We start from the raw sequence: 16,925 nt of genomic DNA, 5'->3' as shown, positions 1-16,925 counted from the left end.
AAATAATCTAATTCAAACCTACGGGCATCCTAGCCTATAAGGTTAGGTTGTAAGGCCCACCTTCGGGCTACTTTCTACGAAAGCCATAAGTCTCAATTTAAATCAAATATTTAGGTTACTTTCTACGAAAGTCATAAATCTCAATCTATATTTAAATCTCCTGACAACTCCTAATTGGAGTCGTAAGCCCCAAACTAAATAAATTATCGGGCAACTTCTAAGGAAACCATAAGTCACAGCCCAAATTAAATCAAATTAAAATCAACATCTAACCACTTCAGTCTACTTGGGATCCCTGAGAGGAGGCAACCCATGGCTGCTAATCAGATTCCCTGGACACTACGGTCAATGATTGTTAGTGTTGGTAGACTGAAATCTATGGTATACCCGGGACGACGGAACCACGGGATCTTGATCGGGTTTACCTCCATCTTCCCACCATTGAGACTAAATTATCTAAAATATATTCATCCTTAATCGAGAGTTCTCTCTTACGTGTTAAGAGGGGTAATTAATTATGAGTGCTTGCGCTTATAGGAAGTAAGAACCCCAGATCTATAAACCCTGACACTACCCTCAGGGGAAATCTGGTTAATTTCAATCTGACTTAAGGGAAATGGAATCCTAATGTTGCACAGCAGGATTCATGCATTCGTGTCATTTTTCTTGAGCCAGCATTCTTCCACCACATTTCTTTCGTTTTCTCGCTGTTTTACTAATTATTGATTAGGTTTGCTTGCGAACTCGAGTAAATCCGATAGGATTACTTGCGAACTCAAGTATTTCTTATCACATGCCTTAGAAGTATGGAGAGCAAAAACAATCCTTAATTCTACATGTCCTTAAACTTTTCCTGAACGACTATTTCCTTAAATGCGCCTGTACTCCTCCCATTTGAAGCTTACTAAGTTCAGACCCTCACCTTGGTTTTCTTCCTTCTCTAGCAGAGCCATCTCTACGATCTGAGGACCAGTATTTTCCTTCCTAGTCTCCAAAATGTACAGATCCGTTTAGCTCTCATCATCTCCTAGTGTGAGTGAGTGTGACAGCGGCTATACTAATAATGTTCAGCGAGGTTTAGGCCTGTATATGACAATGACTTGGGCATTGAGAAAGGGAAAAATTAGATGCAGTTCTTCTCTTACTCCTCTCTGAATTCACGTCATGAGAGTTCTCATCTAGTTAGCGACCCCTAGGTTATTGTGGAGAACTCTTTGATTAGTTTGGATTTTCCTACCTCACCTCCATAAACTCAAGTGATGGAAGTTCAATACAAGGTGACATAGTGTTAGTGCTCTAATGTTGCTAAGGCATTCAATACAAGGTGATGTGGTGGCTTGAGCAACCAACATGTTAGCATAATGGTTGCAACAAAACATCTAGTTCAAGACATGGATCCCAAATTGGATCACAAGACTTCCGCCGCCCCCCCCCCCCCCCCCCCCCCCCCCCCCCCCCCCCCCCCCCCCCCCCCCCCCCCCCCCCCCCCCCGCCCCCCCCCCCCCCCCCCCCCCCCCCCCCCCCCCCCCCCCCCCCCCCCCCCCCCCAAAAATGTACGGTTGCTGCCAGATCATCTGCCTTGAGATAGGCCCAAATATGCCTTAGGTGAACGGCTTGTAATCTATTCACATGACATCCTCAATTTGACTATAATCAATGCCCCCTGGAATATTCAACAATTCTATTACTGCCCAGTACAAAGATCATTGACATGACCTTAAATGCGCATGGAGTGGACCTAGTTGGGCGAGCTTAATTTGGTCAAGCTTAGGCCCATCGGGTTTTGGATTGTGTTATTGAAGTGTTCAACGACCTTAGCTCAACTTTGCCAATAATGTTCTAGAGCTTAATCGAATGGATGTAGTTTTATCTAATCATAAGTAAAATCAAATTGGACTTTAGTTTTGTTTTCAGGGGTTGTTTGGCAATACGTAGGATTTAGTAAATCCAGAGGATGTTAAATCCTAAAAATTGTTTGGCAAAAAAATGTTAAATCCTAATAAATCTTGTGAAACTATTTGGTAATGTAACTTGAATTTAAGATGGATAATTCATTAAGAACCCAAATTTAATTTGCATTTTAAATACAAGTTACTTATTAATTTCAATTTTAATTACCGTCAATAAATTACAATTATAAATAATATAATTAAAAGCTAACTTAATTGTCATATAACTTAACTAATGATTTAACTAGTAATTATAGTACTAATTATCTAATTATTTATTTATGTGTTATCTATGATGCACCGACACTTCTCAAAGAGGCGTGCAGTGTCCGACACCGTATCCGACACGACACTTGCCCGACACTCCTCCGACATGTGTCGGACATGCCGAAAATGTGTCCAATTAAAAAATATTAAATACAAATTGGACACGCGTGTCCGACATGTGTATCTTAAATATTTTATGAATTTTTTTAAATATAATTTCTTGTATTTGGCGGGATTTAAACTAAATTTCTTATTTCCTATCCACAACACCAAATCAACGTCCGCACTTAATACCCAATCATCGAATATTCTCATTTTTATTTCTTTTTTACACTGAAGGTATTTTCATCTCCTCTCTCGATGACTGATAAACGACATCAATGTCTAACTCTCGACATCATAATACTAATCATTTTAAGCATAAATTCTAGTTAAATGACTTATTATTTTCAAATTATTTTTAAAATTACACTTATTTAATTTTTATGCACTATTTTTTAAATATAAAAACTATAATACCATATCCAACCCGTGTCCGTGTCCTATATTTTCAATAACTGACGTGTCCCATGTGGTGTCGTATCCGTGTCGCCATGTCTGTATCTTTGCATCATAGGGTGTTATTTTAATAAGCATGTAATTACTAATTATATTGGTAATTATCTAGTTAATTATTTAGTTATGATTTCAAATTACTAATTATTTAATTGATATTTATACTACTAATTATTTGATTAATTATTTAAGTGTTATTTTTGTATGTTTTTAATTATTAATTATGTCGTTAATTATCTAATTAATCATTTACATATTTTATTACGAACTATTTAAATTATATTAATTAAACTAATTATATTAATTTCTAATTTAGAACACAGTAAGCCTTGTTGAAACTTGTTCAATATGAATTAGGTTGTTAGATCTAAGCTTACATCCCAGCGGCTAACCAAGAGGGGGTAAATTAGTAATTTAAAAATTTCTCTCTTTTAAATTTTAAACCGATAAAAATTTTAGTGAATTTTTGTAAAAAAGATTTTTCAACCACAGATCAAAAGATACAGTAAAGTAAAAAAAGAAAAACAACGGAAAATAAAAACACACAAGATTTATAGTTGTTCGGTCAAACACTACCTACATCCACTCCCCGGAAGCACCCTCTGAGTATTGCACTAATACCAATAGTGTCTCTCCTTTTGCCCTCACAGCAAGGCGGAGAAGCTTTCACAAAACTCTCTTCCACCATTACCCGGTGCGGCAGAGAACCGCGTCTTTACCCCTCAAGATGTAGGCAGAATGTGGAACTCTTCAATATGAATTATGATGTTAAGCCTAACTAAATGTCCCAAGGCTAACTAAGAGGGGGGTGAAATTGGTAATAAAAATATAACTTCCTACTCCTTGAGGATTTTTTAGAAAATATTTTATTATTAATGCAGTTAAATTAAAAGTTTAAAAAATAAACTGTTCAACTAGAGTTAACAACTTGCAATGAAAATTAAATTGCAGAAGGAAAAATAAGGAAAGAACACACCCAGATTGCTATATATGTTTGGTCAAATCTATGACCTATCCGTCCATTCCCTGGAGGCAACCCCTCCGTAGTATTACACTCAATACCACAATGTGACTCTCCTTCTTGCCTCCCACAGCAAAGCGGAGAAGCCCTGTAACAGAACAACTTTCACCTTCCCCGGTGCCGGCGAGTAGCCGGGTTCTTGACACCAAACGATATCTTCTTCTCTTCGCTCAAAACTTTCCCCAAGACGACCCTTGAATCTCGATGCTAGGTTCAAGTTCGCCGAAGCACCGTGTGAAATATCCCTCCACACTCCCTTGAAATCCCCTTCAAGGATCTTTCTCCTCTCAAACTCCAACCCTTTCCTCTCTCCCTTTCAAAGTTCTCTCTTCTAATTTTCTCCAAAAGAACGATAAACAACAATGGCTGTCAAAGATACACTTTGTCGTCTTTTACACTCTCAAGGTCGGCAGAACCGACCAATGTTGTTTTGAACTTCACTTGAGAGCCTTCGGTCGGACCGTGTGATTCCCCTCCACACCCCTTGAATCTCCTCCAAGGATCTTCTTCCCTTCTCAATGCATTTTCTCCGCTCCAGCCCCAGATAAAACAACTTCCAAAGGTACTTGTAATAGTTTACTTAGAAACTCCTTATAAAATGAAGGGACATGAAAAAACCGTTCAAAAAATTGCTAAAACAATGTTTTTATGCCGCATCTGGATCGTCCCGTATGAAATTGAGTTAGTCGGACGACCTGAGTAAAAAGCTGTCCCGTACGAACCATTTGTTCATCTGTACGAACCAATTTCGTCGGACGAAATTGGTTGTCCGGGACAAAAATTTCGTCCGGTACGAACATTATATATCAAAAGTCGGTTTCGAAAACTGCAGAACATTGCCAGAAACTGCCATAGTCGGTTGCCCATCGTCCTGGACGAACTGGACTTTGTCTGAACGAATTTTACTGTGAGAAACTCGTCCTGGACGAAAAATGATTTCGTCTGGACGATCATGACTTAGAAAAATTTTCTCACTTCTTGTTCGTTCCATTGCTCTTTCGAGGGGTATAACTGACCTGATCGTCCCGTACGAATATGGTTCGTCCCGTACGATCAATATAAGAAAATTTTTTATTTTTAAAGATCTCACCAAGTGTGTGTGCTAAGTTACTCAATTACAATCACATTCTCTCAAACTCAATAAATTGAAAAATACAGACTTCAATTTACAAACTATCTTATGTTGAATTTGATTTGAAGTCTTCCTTAGTCTGGAGTTCGATTATCCTAAATGTTAGTCCACATAAAAGCAAAAATAATTCTTCCAAAAAAAAATGTTAGGAGAAAATAATAATTAGAACAATAATATTTGGAATCATCAAAACTATACAAGTTGCAAGAATGTAAAACATGCAAATAGCAACTTTCCTAACACAGAGTACATCCCGCTTTTCACACTCTTCAAGTGTAGGCAGAGAACCTTCCTTCTATTCACACTCGCTAATTGTAGGCAGAGAACCTTTCGTCTTTTCACACTTTACCAAGTGTCGACAGAGAGCCGGATCTCCTTGAAAGATCTTCTCAAAAGAAATCTAGAATGACAAGAGAAAAGAGTGAAGTAATCACAATTCACAAAATTGAGATCCTTACTTTTGAGTACCAAGTGAATCCTTCACGCTCCAATGGTAAGAACTCTCCTTCAAACACTCTCTCTCACTCTCTCCTTCACACTTCTTTCAGTAAGCACGAAATCCAATGACCAAAAAGATTACAAGACAGTTTTAAGTGGACCTTATATAAGAAAGACACGAAAAATCGTCCAAAAACTGCCAACTTAAACTGCCAACTTTCAGTTCTGTACGCACTCGATCGTCCCGTACGATCGAGATTTTGTCCTGTACGAATAGTGTAAAAACTATTGCGTTCGACCCCATTGTATATTTGTATGAAATGACTTCGTACCCAATCATCGTCCCATACGAACTAAGTTCGTCCGGTACGAACAGTTATATCACGGGTTAGTTTGGACGAAACTGCAGGACAGTCCCAAATTTTCAAGGAACGGAGTACTTCGTCTTGGGACGAATATAGGAGTTCGTCTGGACGATCTGTTCAAGTCATGAGTCCCGAGGACATCGTCCTGGCACGAACTGGGTGAATCGTCTGGACGATCTGTTCAAGTCATGGGTCCAGAGGATATTGTCCCGGGACGAATGTTACGCTTCGTTCGGACGATCAGCACAAAGTGAGAAATCCGAGAATATTGTCCTGTGATGAATAATACACTTCGTCTGGACGAATAATTCAAAGTGAGAATCCAGAGCACATCGTATAGGGTCGAATAGGGAAATTCATCTGGACGATCATGACTTAGAAAAATTTTCTCACTTCTTGTTCGTTCCATTGCTCTTTCGAGGGGTATAACTGACCTGATCGTCCCGTACGAATATGGTTCGTCCCGTACGATCAATATAAGAAAATTTTTTATTTTTAAAGATCTCACCAAGTGTGTGTGCTAAGTTACTCAATTACAATCACATTCTCTCAAACTCAATAAATTGAAAAATACAGACTTCAATTTACAAACTATCTTATGTTGAATTTGATTTGAAGTCTTCCTTAGTCTGGAGTTCGATTATCCTAAATGTTAGTCCACATAAAAGCAAAAATAATTCTTCCAAAAAAAAATGTTAGGAGAAAATAATAATTAGAACAATAATATTTAAAATCATCAAAACTATATGAGTTGCAAGAATGTAAAACATGCAAAAGCTAAGTAGCAACTCTCTTAACAAGCCTTTCTTGGATTTGTGTTTCCTCTTCTCCATTTCTTCGTTTTTGTTCAGCCTTTGACAGCTTAGCGTGAGGTAGATTTTTGAAGGAGTGGCTTAAAGTTTCTTTGCCTACTTCGACGACATCCATTCCCATTGAATTAGAAGTCACACAGTTCGATGGTATTCTTCCCATTAGATCGAAAGTAATGATGGGGTTGGCTTGCTATGAAGGTAACTATCTCTCTCTCCTTTCTCGCACTCTTTGATCAAATCCAACTTCGCTGAACTCATGAATTTAGTAAATTTGGGATTTGCGGAACGGACGATTCATCTCGCCACAAGATTTAACCTGTCCTCAAAATCCCATTTGGCAGGACTTAGCATAAATCCTGCTCAAATCCTGTATCAAAACAGCCCCTTAAGATGCCTCAAGATTTGTGTTCATTAAAAATTTCTTTTGATTTGATAGATAGCAATTTTAACAATCCCAACATATGGAGAAAAGATGAAAATAAAGCTGAATCTGGTGCCGCTGAATAGCATTTGGGCTGGCTTGACCTTGTTTTTAATTTTTATTATTTGGGCTGACGTTCCAAAACTTTAATATATGGTAGAAAGAAATAGCTGGAAATGATTTAGATAGGGTTTCCAAGTATGAATTGGTGGAGGCGCTTTTATATTCCCAATATTTTTGAAGATAAATGAGTCTAAGTAGTATTGAATATTTCTGTCTAATAATAACCTTTTAAAACAGTAGCAGATTTATCTTTGGTGATCTTTTTGACTTGAATATTTTTATCTTTCTAAGGATTGAAATGTTTTTCTAAACTTTGTGAAACCATTTGAGAAGCCTTATAGCTTAGGTGTATCTTGATATTGCATTCTTAGATTTTGTTTCTTTTTCCACTTGAAATAAATATATATTTGGATCTTCTAATTATTTTTTGTTTTCAGAAACATAGAAACATGTTTAAGAATGAAAAATGAAAATTGAAATAAGTTATATATAATTAGCATAAGTTATATTTAATTCATAAATAATCTTTCTAAATATTAATTATCCCAATTAAATCTTATTTTGGCCCTAAATAATATTATTTTTATTGTAATTATTTTCTAACCAAGTATAATAAATAATTAGCTATAAATTTAATTTGATTATTTAATTCTTAATTTAATTTTGTGAGAAGAAATATTATTAAAAATTTAATGATCATAATAAAATATTAGTTAATCCATTATTAATTATTACAATTGCTTTAATTATTTGTGAATTAATTGCTAGTTTAAACCTTAATTGACATAAGTAAATACTAAGAAAATATTAATAATTTAATTAAAATCCTAATTCTTCTTAAGTTTGCCTAAATAATTTCTTAGTTACCAATTACTCTAACAAATTATTTATCTTGGGCATAACTATCATGATTAATTAGTGATGAAATATTAACTTCATTGATTAAAGTTTAATTAGTCTCTAATTCTCTTAAATAATTAATTATTAATTATTTTTAATAATTAATTAATTATACTATGCCATATTATTATTATTATTATTATTATTATTATTATTATTATCATATTAAAATGAAATTAAAAAAAAAGAGAGAGATGTGAATAGAAATGTGAGGATTTTCAAAACAGGTGTCGAAGACCCCAGCCGTCGTACCTTAGGTCCGTCCGGGATGGTTTGAAATTGAAATCCTGCGCTGTTGATTTTTAATCCGGGCAGAAGGTTTTAAAATTTGAAGACCCCGGGCCGTCGTATCTTAGATCCGGCCGGGATGGTTCCAGATTGAAGACCTCACGCAGTCGATCTTAGATCCTGGTGAGATGGTTTGAAATCGAAGACCCTACACCGTCAACCTTAGGTTCGGGTAGGAAGAATTACGGCAGTGCCATCCCGATTTCTCCCTCGGTGGGGAGGTGACGTCGGGAGGCTGCCGAAATTTTTAGTAAAAAATTGGGGACTTGCACTCGACATGAATATAAGGAATCGAAATTTAAATTAATAAACATACAATCAAGATTGGAAATACAATTGCTAAGTGATAAATTCAAGTCATTGAAATAAACATCTAGCGATACAAAAATGGGACCCTTATCAACCCAGGTCTATAAGGTATTCTTGGACGAAGCAATCCATGGCTGCCGACAAGGTGCCTTCTGTCAGATTGGGTCGACTATCTCCTCTGACTAAGTAGACCAGGGATCATGATAGCCCGGGACAACGGAACCATGGGATCTTGATCGAGCTTACCTCCATCTTCCCACCATTGAGACTAAATTACCTAAAATATATTCATCCTTAATCGAGAGTTCTCTCTTACGTGCTAAGAGAGGTAATTAACTATGAGTGCTTGCGCTCATAGGAAGTAAGAACCCCAGATTTATAAACCCTGACATTACCGTCAGGGGAAATCTGGTTAACTACAATCTGACTTAAGGGAAATAGAATCCCACAGCTGCAAAGCAGGATTCATGCATTCGTGCCATTTTTCTTGAGCCAACAGATTTCTAAGAGATGCTCTAGAGAGTTCTAAAAAAGAAAGGAATTAATAATGCTTTTATGTAAATCATGAAGGATATGTATGTAGGTGCTTTTACTTGAATTCAAACACAAGGTGAAGGTGGTTTGACTAACTATTTTCTTCTTTTAGTTGGATTAGATCAAGGATCAACTTTAAGCTCATATCTTTTTTACTTTTGTCATGGATGTTCTTTCTAGACATTTTCAAGATGATGTACCTTGTTGTATGCTTTTTGCTGATGATACTTGTTGATAAAACTAGAGAGGGAGTTGAAAGAAAACTTGATTATAGAGGTCAACATTAGAGTCTAATGATTTTCATTTAAGTAGATCTAAAATCGAATACATGGAGTGTAATTATAGTAGTAATAAATCTAGTGGGGGGACTATGACTTCGGACGATCGGGTCATTGAAAAATGTGCACGTTTTAGATATCTTGTGTCTATTGCTCTAAGTGATGGTGAAATAGATAGGGATATTAATTCAAGTTAGATGATTGAAGTGGAGGAATCCATCGGACTTGTTGTGTGACAAAAATGACCCTCAAACTAAGGGAAAATTCAATAAGATGGTGGTGAGACCTGCAATACTTAATGGCGTAGAATGTTGGTCATTAAAAGAGAAGTATAATTTTAAGTTACGTGTTGCTCAGATGAGGATGTTCACATGGATGAGTGACTTCACTCTTAAAGACATAATGCAAAACGATTATATAAGTGAAAATGTTGGAGTAGCTCTAGTGGCAAATAAGATTAGAGAGAGCAGCCTTAGATGATTTGGTCACATAAAACTTCGGCCTTCCACTGACCCGGTTAGGATAATAGATGTGACATATGTTAAAAAAGGTAGAGGTTGACTTAAAATACATGGTAAAAAATATTAGAAATTGCCTTTCTTTATTAGATTTAAATGAGAATTTGACTATTAATAGGACACAATGGTGAAAAAGATTCATGTAGTTGACCCACGTAGTTGGATAAGGGCTTGATGTTGTTGTTAACTTGTTATTATATTAATTGTTTCCAAATAAATATTTTCTTTACTTCCAGCGCATGTTTTTGTAAACAGGAACTAAATTCAGGAAACCAAAAAACAAATCTAAGCTCTCACTGTGAGAATATACCACACCCATATTGTGGAGAAACAATTACTCGTGGTTTCACTACCTCATCATAAAAGCCGATGCATTTCACATGAGGATAAATTCCTTTATGGAAAAGCCCAATTGCTATTGTTTGACAATATGCTGCCGTTAGCTTAGCTATGTTGTATTTACATTTTCAGATCATGATGAAGGATCAATTTGCAAATTATGTAGTTCAGAAGATTCTGGACGTCTGTACAGATACACAAAGAGAGCTTCTGCTTGGCTGCATACGGTCTCACTCACAAGCTTTGAAAAAATATACTTATGGAAAACACATAGTTGCTCGGGTAGAGCAGTTATGCGGTGATGGAGAAGGTGCGTATGAAAATATCTATAAGATTGTGTTTGATTATTTTTAAATGTTTATGCCGAGTTCAAGAGAAAATTATGTATTTCAATAAAATTTGCTTATCTGATCAATTATAGACACTTCTGGCACAGAAAACCCTTCTTCTGAATTCTGAAAAGCTGGAGGGCACATAAAAGTAATTGTACTTGTTGGAAGAATCACAGAGGGCCAACTTTGCTGGTCAGACGCCATCGACTCCAGTAAAGCGTTCGTTATGATGGCACTCCTCTGGCGAGCTACCCACCTCACTTGGTATATATTCGAATTGTATTGTAAAGGCGGTAAATATCTTTTATATTTATATATGTTGTATATCTTTGAACGTTCGTTTATGATATATATAATATATGTGTATACACTACCTGATAAAATCTAGCTCAGTTTCCTTATTGCTAATGATTTCTGACTATTATTTACTGATATGATAAGTTGGCGTGATGAGTTGACATGAATGGATCGAGTTCAATACACAAGGTTCTTAACTGTTCTTTTTCTCCACATCTTTCTTAATGTCTAGACAAATTTTTTTTCTGGTCATTCTTAAAAGAGAAGCATAATACTAAGTTAAGTGTTGCAGAGATGAGGATGCTTAGGTGGATGAGTGGCTTTACCCTTAGAGATAGGATACGGAATGAGCATATATGTGAAAATGTTGGAGTAGCTCCAGTGGAAGATAAGATTATAGAGAGTCGTCTTAGATTGTTTGTTCACATTAAACGGAGGTCTTTTGATGACCTGGTTAGGAAAGTTGAGGTATTAGATTTGACTTATGTTAAGAATGGTAGAGTTAGACCTAAAAGACTTGGTTAGAAAAATATTAGAAATGATCTTTCTTTATTAGATTTAAATGAGATTTTGACTTTAACTTGATACAATGATGAAAAAGGATTCATGTAGCCGACCCCACATAGTGGGACAAAGACTTGTTGATGTTGTTGTTGTTGTATGGGTTGGCAACACTAGCATGTTGTATATAGATGCTCACAACATTCATGTAGTTGCACACATAGTTTGGCTTTCTCTTGCATGGCATTATATGGTAATATGAACTTATGGATCATGTTGTGTATGCTTTAACATAGTTTGGCTCACATATCTTGTAGAATGTTTGAGGAAGTTTGGGTCTTTAGAAGTTTATTAGAGAGTTTTTGGCATTGTTCTTAAAACCATTCCTCTCATTCCTAACTTGCCATATTGTTTTTTATATGTAAAAAGAACAGATTGTTGAGATGCTAAGGTGGATGAAAACAAACACTTGAAGGATTGTATGATAAATCTTCATCTTAAGCTCGTAAACATACCTTTTATCTTAAATATGTGAGCTTTGTTCCTCAATTCATTATATATATATCATGTACAGCTTGATTACAAAAGGTGAAAGCCTAATGAGTTGCCTGCAAAATTCGAACACTTCCAAGTTTCGAATTTTTTGGTGTTTAGGGTTTCTTAGAATTAAAGCATTCATGGAACCACTATCATTTATAGCCTATATGCCCAAATCATCGCCTACTTCTATATGTGCTATGTCTATAGCAACATCACCAACATCATAACATAATGAGCTGATTATATTGAATCAACCTTATTCAAAAAAGTTCAAACACATATTTCAAATGCATGCTTGAACACTACAGGAAAGTTACCTTATTACATCGGACAAATCCGCCGCAAAATAAGTAGAATCTATCGCAAAATACAAGTTGCGGAGGAATATAATCTGGCTCAAAAAGCAGCGGCGTAAAATTATTTGCGGCGGGAAAAATTTGCCACAAATATTTCAGGCAGATTTACGATTGATTTGCGGTGAAATTTCAACAAAAAGATCATCGAAAATTTTCGTTGCAAATCCAATTTTTGACAAAAATAATTTATCGTAAAGTCCGCCGCAAACTGCTATCTTTCTTATAGTGATGGTTCAAATAAAGTTTGAGCACATATTCAAATATGTTTGAACCGTGCTCGATTATGATTTGAATGTATTAGAAACATGGTCTAACTATATTGATCACGGTGCAAATAATATTTAAACTTAGTTAACACATATCCTTACATATTTGAGACTCTCTATTTTTAGTCTTTTAAATTGCTCTACTAATAGGTCCATCAAAATGACATAATTCATACTATATGATAGAAACATTAAAAAAAAATTCTTATCATTGGCTGTTGAAGTCATGTATATGAACCATTTTTTTCGACTTGGCTTCACCGATATGGTTGTCTTACCCCACTAAGCCAAGAAATCTCGAATGAAAGTACAATGATAACAATGAAGAAAGCAACTTTAAGGCATAATTATCCAAGAAGACAAATATTGAATATATAGCCAAATATTGATATTATGTGGCATATAATGTTAGATTTCATAGTGAGTATATATTTTAAATATAAAAATATTAAAGAAATAATATTTCCTAATTGTGAAAAGACTTACCCTTATCCTCAATAGAATTTTTTTTTGGGGGGGGGGGGGAAATAGAATTTAAAATACTATATTTTAAACATAAAAAGGTGATATTAATTATTAATTTGATTTCAAGTATCAATAATTTTAAATTATTTATTAAATATTAATAACAAATTAAAATGTAAACAAAAATTTAATTATAAAATTTTACATATTCGAATATTTAAATTTTGATCATAAGTTATAAGATATATATTTAAGAAATTGTTGTCACTCAAAAGTAGATTGGTGTTATTATCATTTGTATCATCATAATAAAAAGCTAGACTTACATGAAAATAAGAAAATAATTTTTTTATTTTTTAGGTTATTATATAACATCTATTCTCTAAGTATTAGAATAAAATTATAATACTTTTATTGACCGAGAAAGCCAATTATTTTTCTTAATGGAGGCATATAAATTAATTTTAACATTTAGAGGAATATAAATTGAATGTTTTTCTTTAAAAATATTAAATAATATTTATATAATACTATCTATCTATTATATATAAATATATATTAATTTTTTTTTAAAAAGAAGCGTGTGTATAGCTTCCCCTTGAATTCACCTTGCTTTTAATTCTCTTTCGTAAATCTCATGGGAGAAAATATTTATTAGTTGTAACTTGTATCGCAAATTCAAAATGTATCAATAGTTGGATAGTAAAATTAAATAGAAAGTATGATGGAAAAAATTGCTTCAGGATATTTTGATATAATTTTTTTTTATTATAATTACATGTTAGAAGATTTATGATAGTAGAGAAAGAATGTTTAATAACTTAGTTTTATACAAAATCCAACACACATAAATAAAAGTCGTAAGAGGCATCATAATTTTTTAAATGTGAACCCCAAAATGAAAAAAAAAAAAAGTATAAGGTATGACCTCATTGCAATAATCCATTATATAATTAAGGATATAGGAATCCACCCTTCCTCGTATTTGAGGAAGAATAAGAACATATTACACACATTTGAGAATAATTAGTGAACTCCCATTTTGGAGATTATAGATATGGGGTGTTCACAATTAGACAACTAAAATCTAATAACGGGTTAGAAGTCAATAATCATGCAACAATACTCTGATGATAGAAGATGGTGTTGGTAGTTGCTGATGATAGTTATTGATGATGATCAAAGGGCAACGCAATAGGGTTTCTAAGCTCTTTCAGCTCTCAAATCCCCTCACATAGAAAATAATATCTAATTTTGATAATTTTGGTTAGAATCCAAAACACTCCATTAAACATATCATATTAATTCTTATGATCATAGATCATTCATTCAGCATTTGAGTGCCTTCATTACTTCATAATTGAATGAACTTGATCTCATTAGATTTATCTCAATAACTTGCTTGATTTTATTATAAAAATATAAGATTTGGAGATAATTTGATCTTTCAATTAATATTATGAAGCTATTCTTTCAAGAGCTTGATTAGAGTTCATTTGGACTTAGATCAGGCCATTTGCAGTGTTAAAGGGCTCATCTCATTGAGAGATTTAGTTCTACTATAAATTTGTTAAAATAAAGTTTGAATGGTCTTAAATTTAGTTTTTGACATTTTCAATTTAAATATTACCTCAAGATTCATGATAATCAAGTGAATTTTCTAAAGACGAATCATTTGATCCCTTATTTTTTAGATGTTGAAGCTTGTGTTATGTACAAATCTATAAGCTTCGAAAATTTCTTGATGCAAAATTATGACTTTGGAAAGTTATGAGGCATGATCTTTCCCTAAATGTCAACATAGATCTACACTTGATGTTGTAAATCAAATTCTATTTTAAATAATTTTAATGATTTTTTAAGTTGGTGCATTGATTGGAAAATTAATTAAAAATTTTTCTCTAAACTCCTCATATCTACTTAAATTTTATCATGGAGGCTCCAGTGAGATTAAAAAATGTCAAAATTAAGTTTGGAACGTCGGAAAAAAAAAATTCTAGGGACCCTAAAAATACCACAAGAGGTCTATCCAAGCTATAAATCGGGACTAAAATAGGCCAAACTAGGTGGGCCTACAGCGTGGCGCTCGACAGCTCCAGGCTTGTGCCTTTGGTGCATCAACTGAATTTTTTTTATTGGTGCATCAACTGTACGGCTTTAAGGTGCTTCATATTAGGGCATTATATGGACCCCATAATTTTTTTAAAGCAAGATTTTGTTTTGTTGACTGATTTTCTATTTATTTTTTAAGCGAGGTTTTTTTCCTTCAAATTTTAATGGATTTTGTCTCTTTTTTAAAGATTTTTTTTTTGGAAAAATAATAAATTTTATAATTTTCAAGTATAAATATCTCCTCAAAGGGAAAAGTTCATTCATCCTCTCATTGAAGGCTCTCATCTTTCTCTTAAGAGAGATTTATTCAAGAGGGTGTCAAGAAGATGATGTTGATTTAAGTTCTTCATAACTAGTGGTAAATTACAAATTGGTCATGTAACACTAGAAGTACGGGTTAAATTAGTAGTGGCCAAGAAAACTTATTGAGGATATGGTTAAGGGGGAGCAACAACATAAGGATGTACTATTTGAGTGGCATCAAATGGATGAAACTCAAGCTATTGTTGATTTTATGTCAATATAACATCATCATGGTGTGATTGTGCTTGTTGTTACCTACCTCCTATAAGAGTTGAGGAATTTGAACTTGATGTTCTTTCATCATATGTATATGATCTTCCAAAGTGAGGCTTGGGTTGTTTAATCACCTATATTAGGTTATCCTTGATTGGAGATTTAAATGCTAGTCATTGAAAAATATTTTTCATAAATGACGCCAAACTGTTGTGCTAAAAATTTAGTGATGATAGAAAGAGCGTGTATAATATCATAGCTTTCTACAAAGTTTCAACATGCATATATATAAGTTGTAAGAAACATAAGAATTTTTATATGAAAAACCCAGAAAGAAAAAATTCATAGGGCTTAGCTCACTTGTAATGGTTCACTATATAATTAGACATATAAGATGATAATGCACATGCTTGAGAATAAATATCTTATTCCCATTCAAGAGACTATTGAGATGGGGTGCCTATAGTTGAATAATTGAAGTTCAATATCACGGTTTGATGTTAGAAACCTAAATAAAATAGTCAAATGATGGAAGTTAGGCAATTTTGATGGTGCATTATAAAGCTATGCAATTGAGGAGTGGCGACATCTCTTCCTCATGTTGATCCTTTTTCCTAACCACTAATTTGGTCTGGCGTCATGGCGCTAGTTTCCCCAATAATGCTGTGCTTGGAAGAATATTCCAAATTCCTCTAGAATCCTATAGACAAAGAGCTCAACGCCGCAACACTCCCTTATTTCCTCCTCCCAAATAGAGTTGGGTACCACAGTGCCATATCTCCAGGCACCGCAATTCTTCTAGAGCTATTTAGATAAACTTAAACTTTACTTCCCCAATATCCTTATCTTGATTTACATAAGGATTCATTTGACACTCTATGACTCATACTTACCATTCAAATCAAATTTAAAAAAGTATTAATAACAATTACCTGAGTTTTGGATATATAGATATTACACCCTTCCCTCCTTATAGAAAATGTCATCCTCAACATTTCTAATACATAGTACTATCAGAATAGATCTAGATATATTTATCTCATTTATGCTTCTTTCTCCCGTTCTGCTTCCCGCTCTGACATGTGCTTCAATAGGACCTTAATCATCATAATCTGTTTGTTCCTTAACTACTTTAAATCATACGACAAAATACATTCATGTTCTTATGTATAAGTCAAATTGGGTTGCACCTCAACTTCACTTCCAGGAATCATCTAATCTACATATGATACTCCCTTCCTCAGCACTGCTACTTGAAACACATTATGATTATCTAACATATGGCATGACAAAAATAATATGTAAATGTATTTCCTGATTCTTTTAATTACTAAAGGATCCTATATATCTA

The 16,925-nt window shown here is 34.2% G+C and overlaps 1 protein-coding gene across 3 annotated transcripts in view; it reads left to right on the top strand.

Annotated features, from left to right (window-relative positions):
* Nucleotides 1-10,985, top strand: part of LOC110108955 (pumilio homolog 5) — a 43,410-nt gene extending 32,425 nt beyond the window's left edge. For 2 of the 3 annotated variants that reach the window (XM_028691786.1, XM_028691785.1), the window contains 2 exons: nucleotides 10,322-10,499; nucleotides 10,626-10,985. In XM_028691786.1, coding sequence (XP_028547619.1) covers nucleotides 10,322-10,499; nucleotides 10,626-10,648 — 201 coding nt within the window. In that variant the 3' untranslated portion in view covers nucleotides 10,649-10,985. The remainder of the gene's footprint in view (nucleotides 1-10,321; nucleotides 10,500-10,625) is intronic. The other variant, XR_003699537.1, reaches the window with a different exon arrangement.
* Nucleotides 10,986-16,925: the final 5,940 nt, after the last annotated feature.

This window comes from Dendrobium catenatum, unplaced genomic scaffold (assembly GCF_001605985.2).
Source record: "Dendrobium catenatum unplaced genomic scaffold, ASM160598v2 original_scaffold_71536, whole genome shotgun sequence".
Taxonomy (NCBI): Eukaryota; Viridiplantae; Streptophyta; class Magnoliopsida; order Asparagales; family Orchidaceae; genus Dendrobium; species Dendrobium catenatum.
Note: the sequence above shows the minus strand (reverse complement) of the source record. Positions and strands in the feature narration are given on the sequence as shown.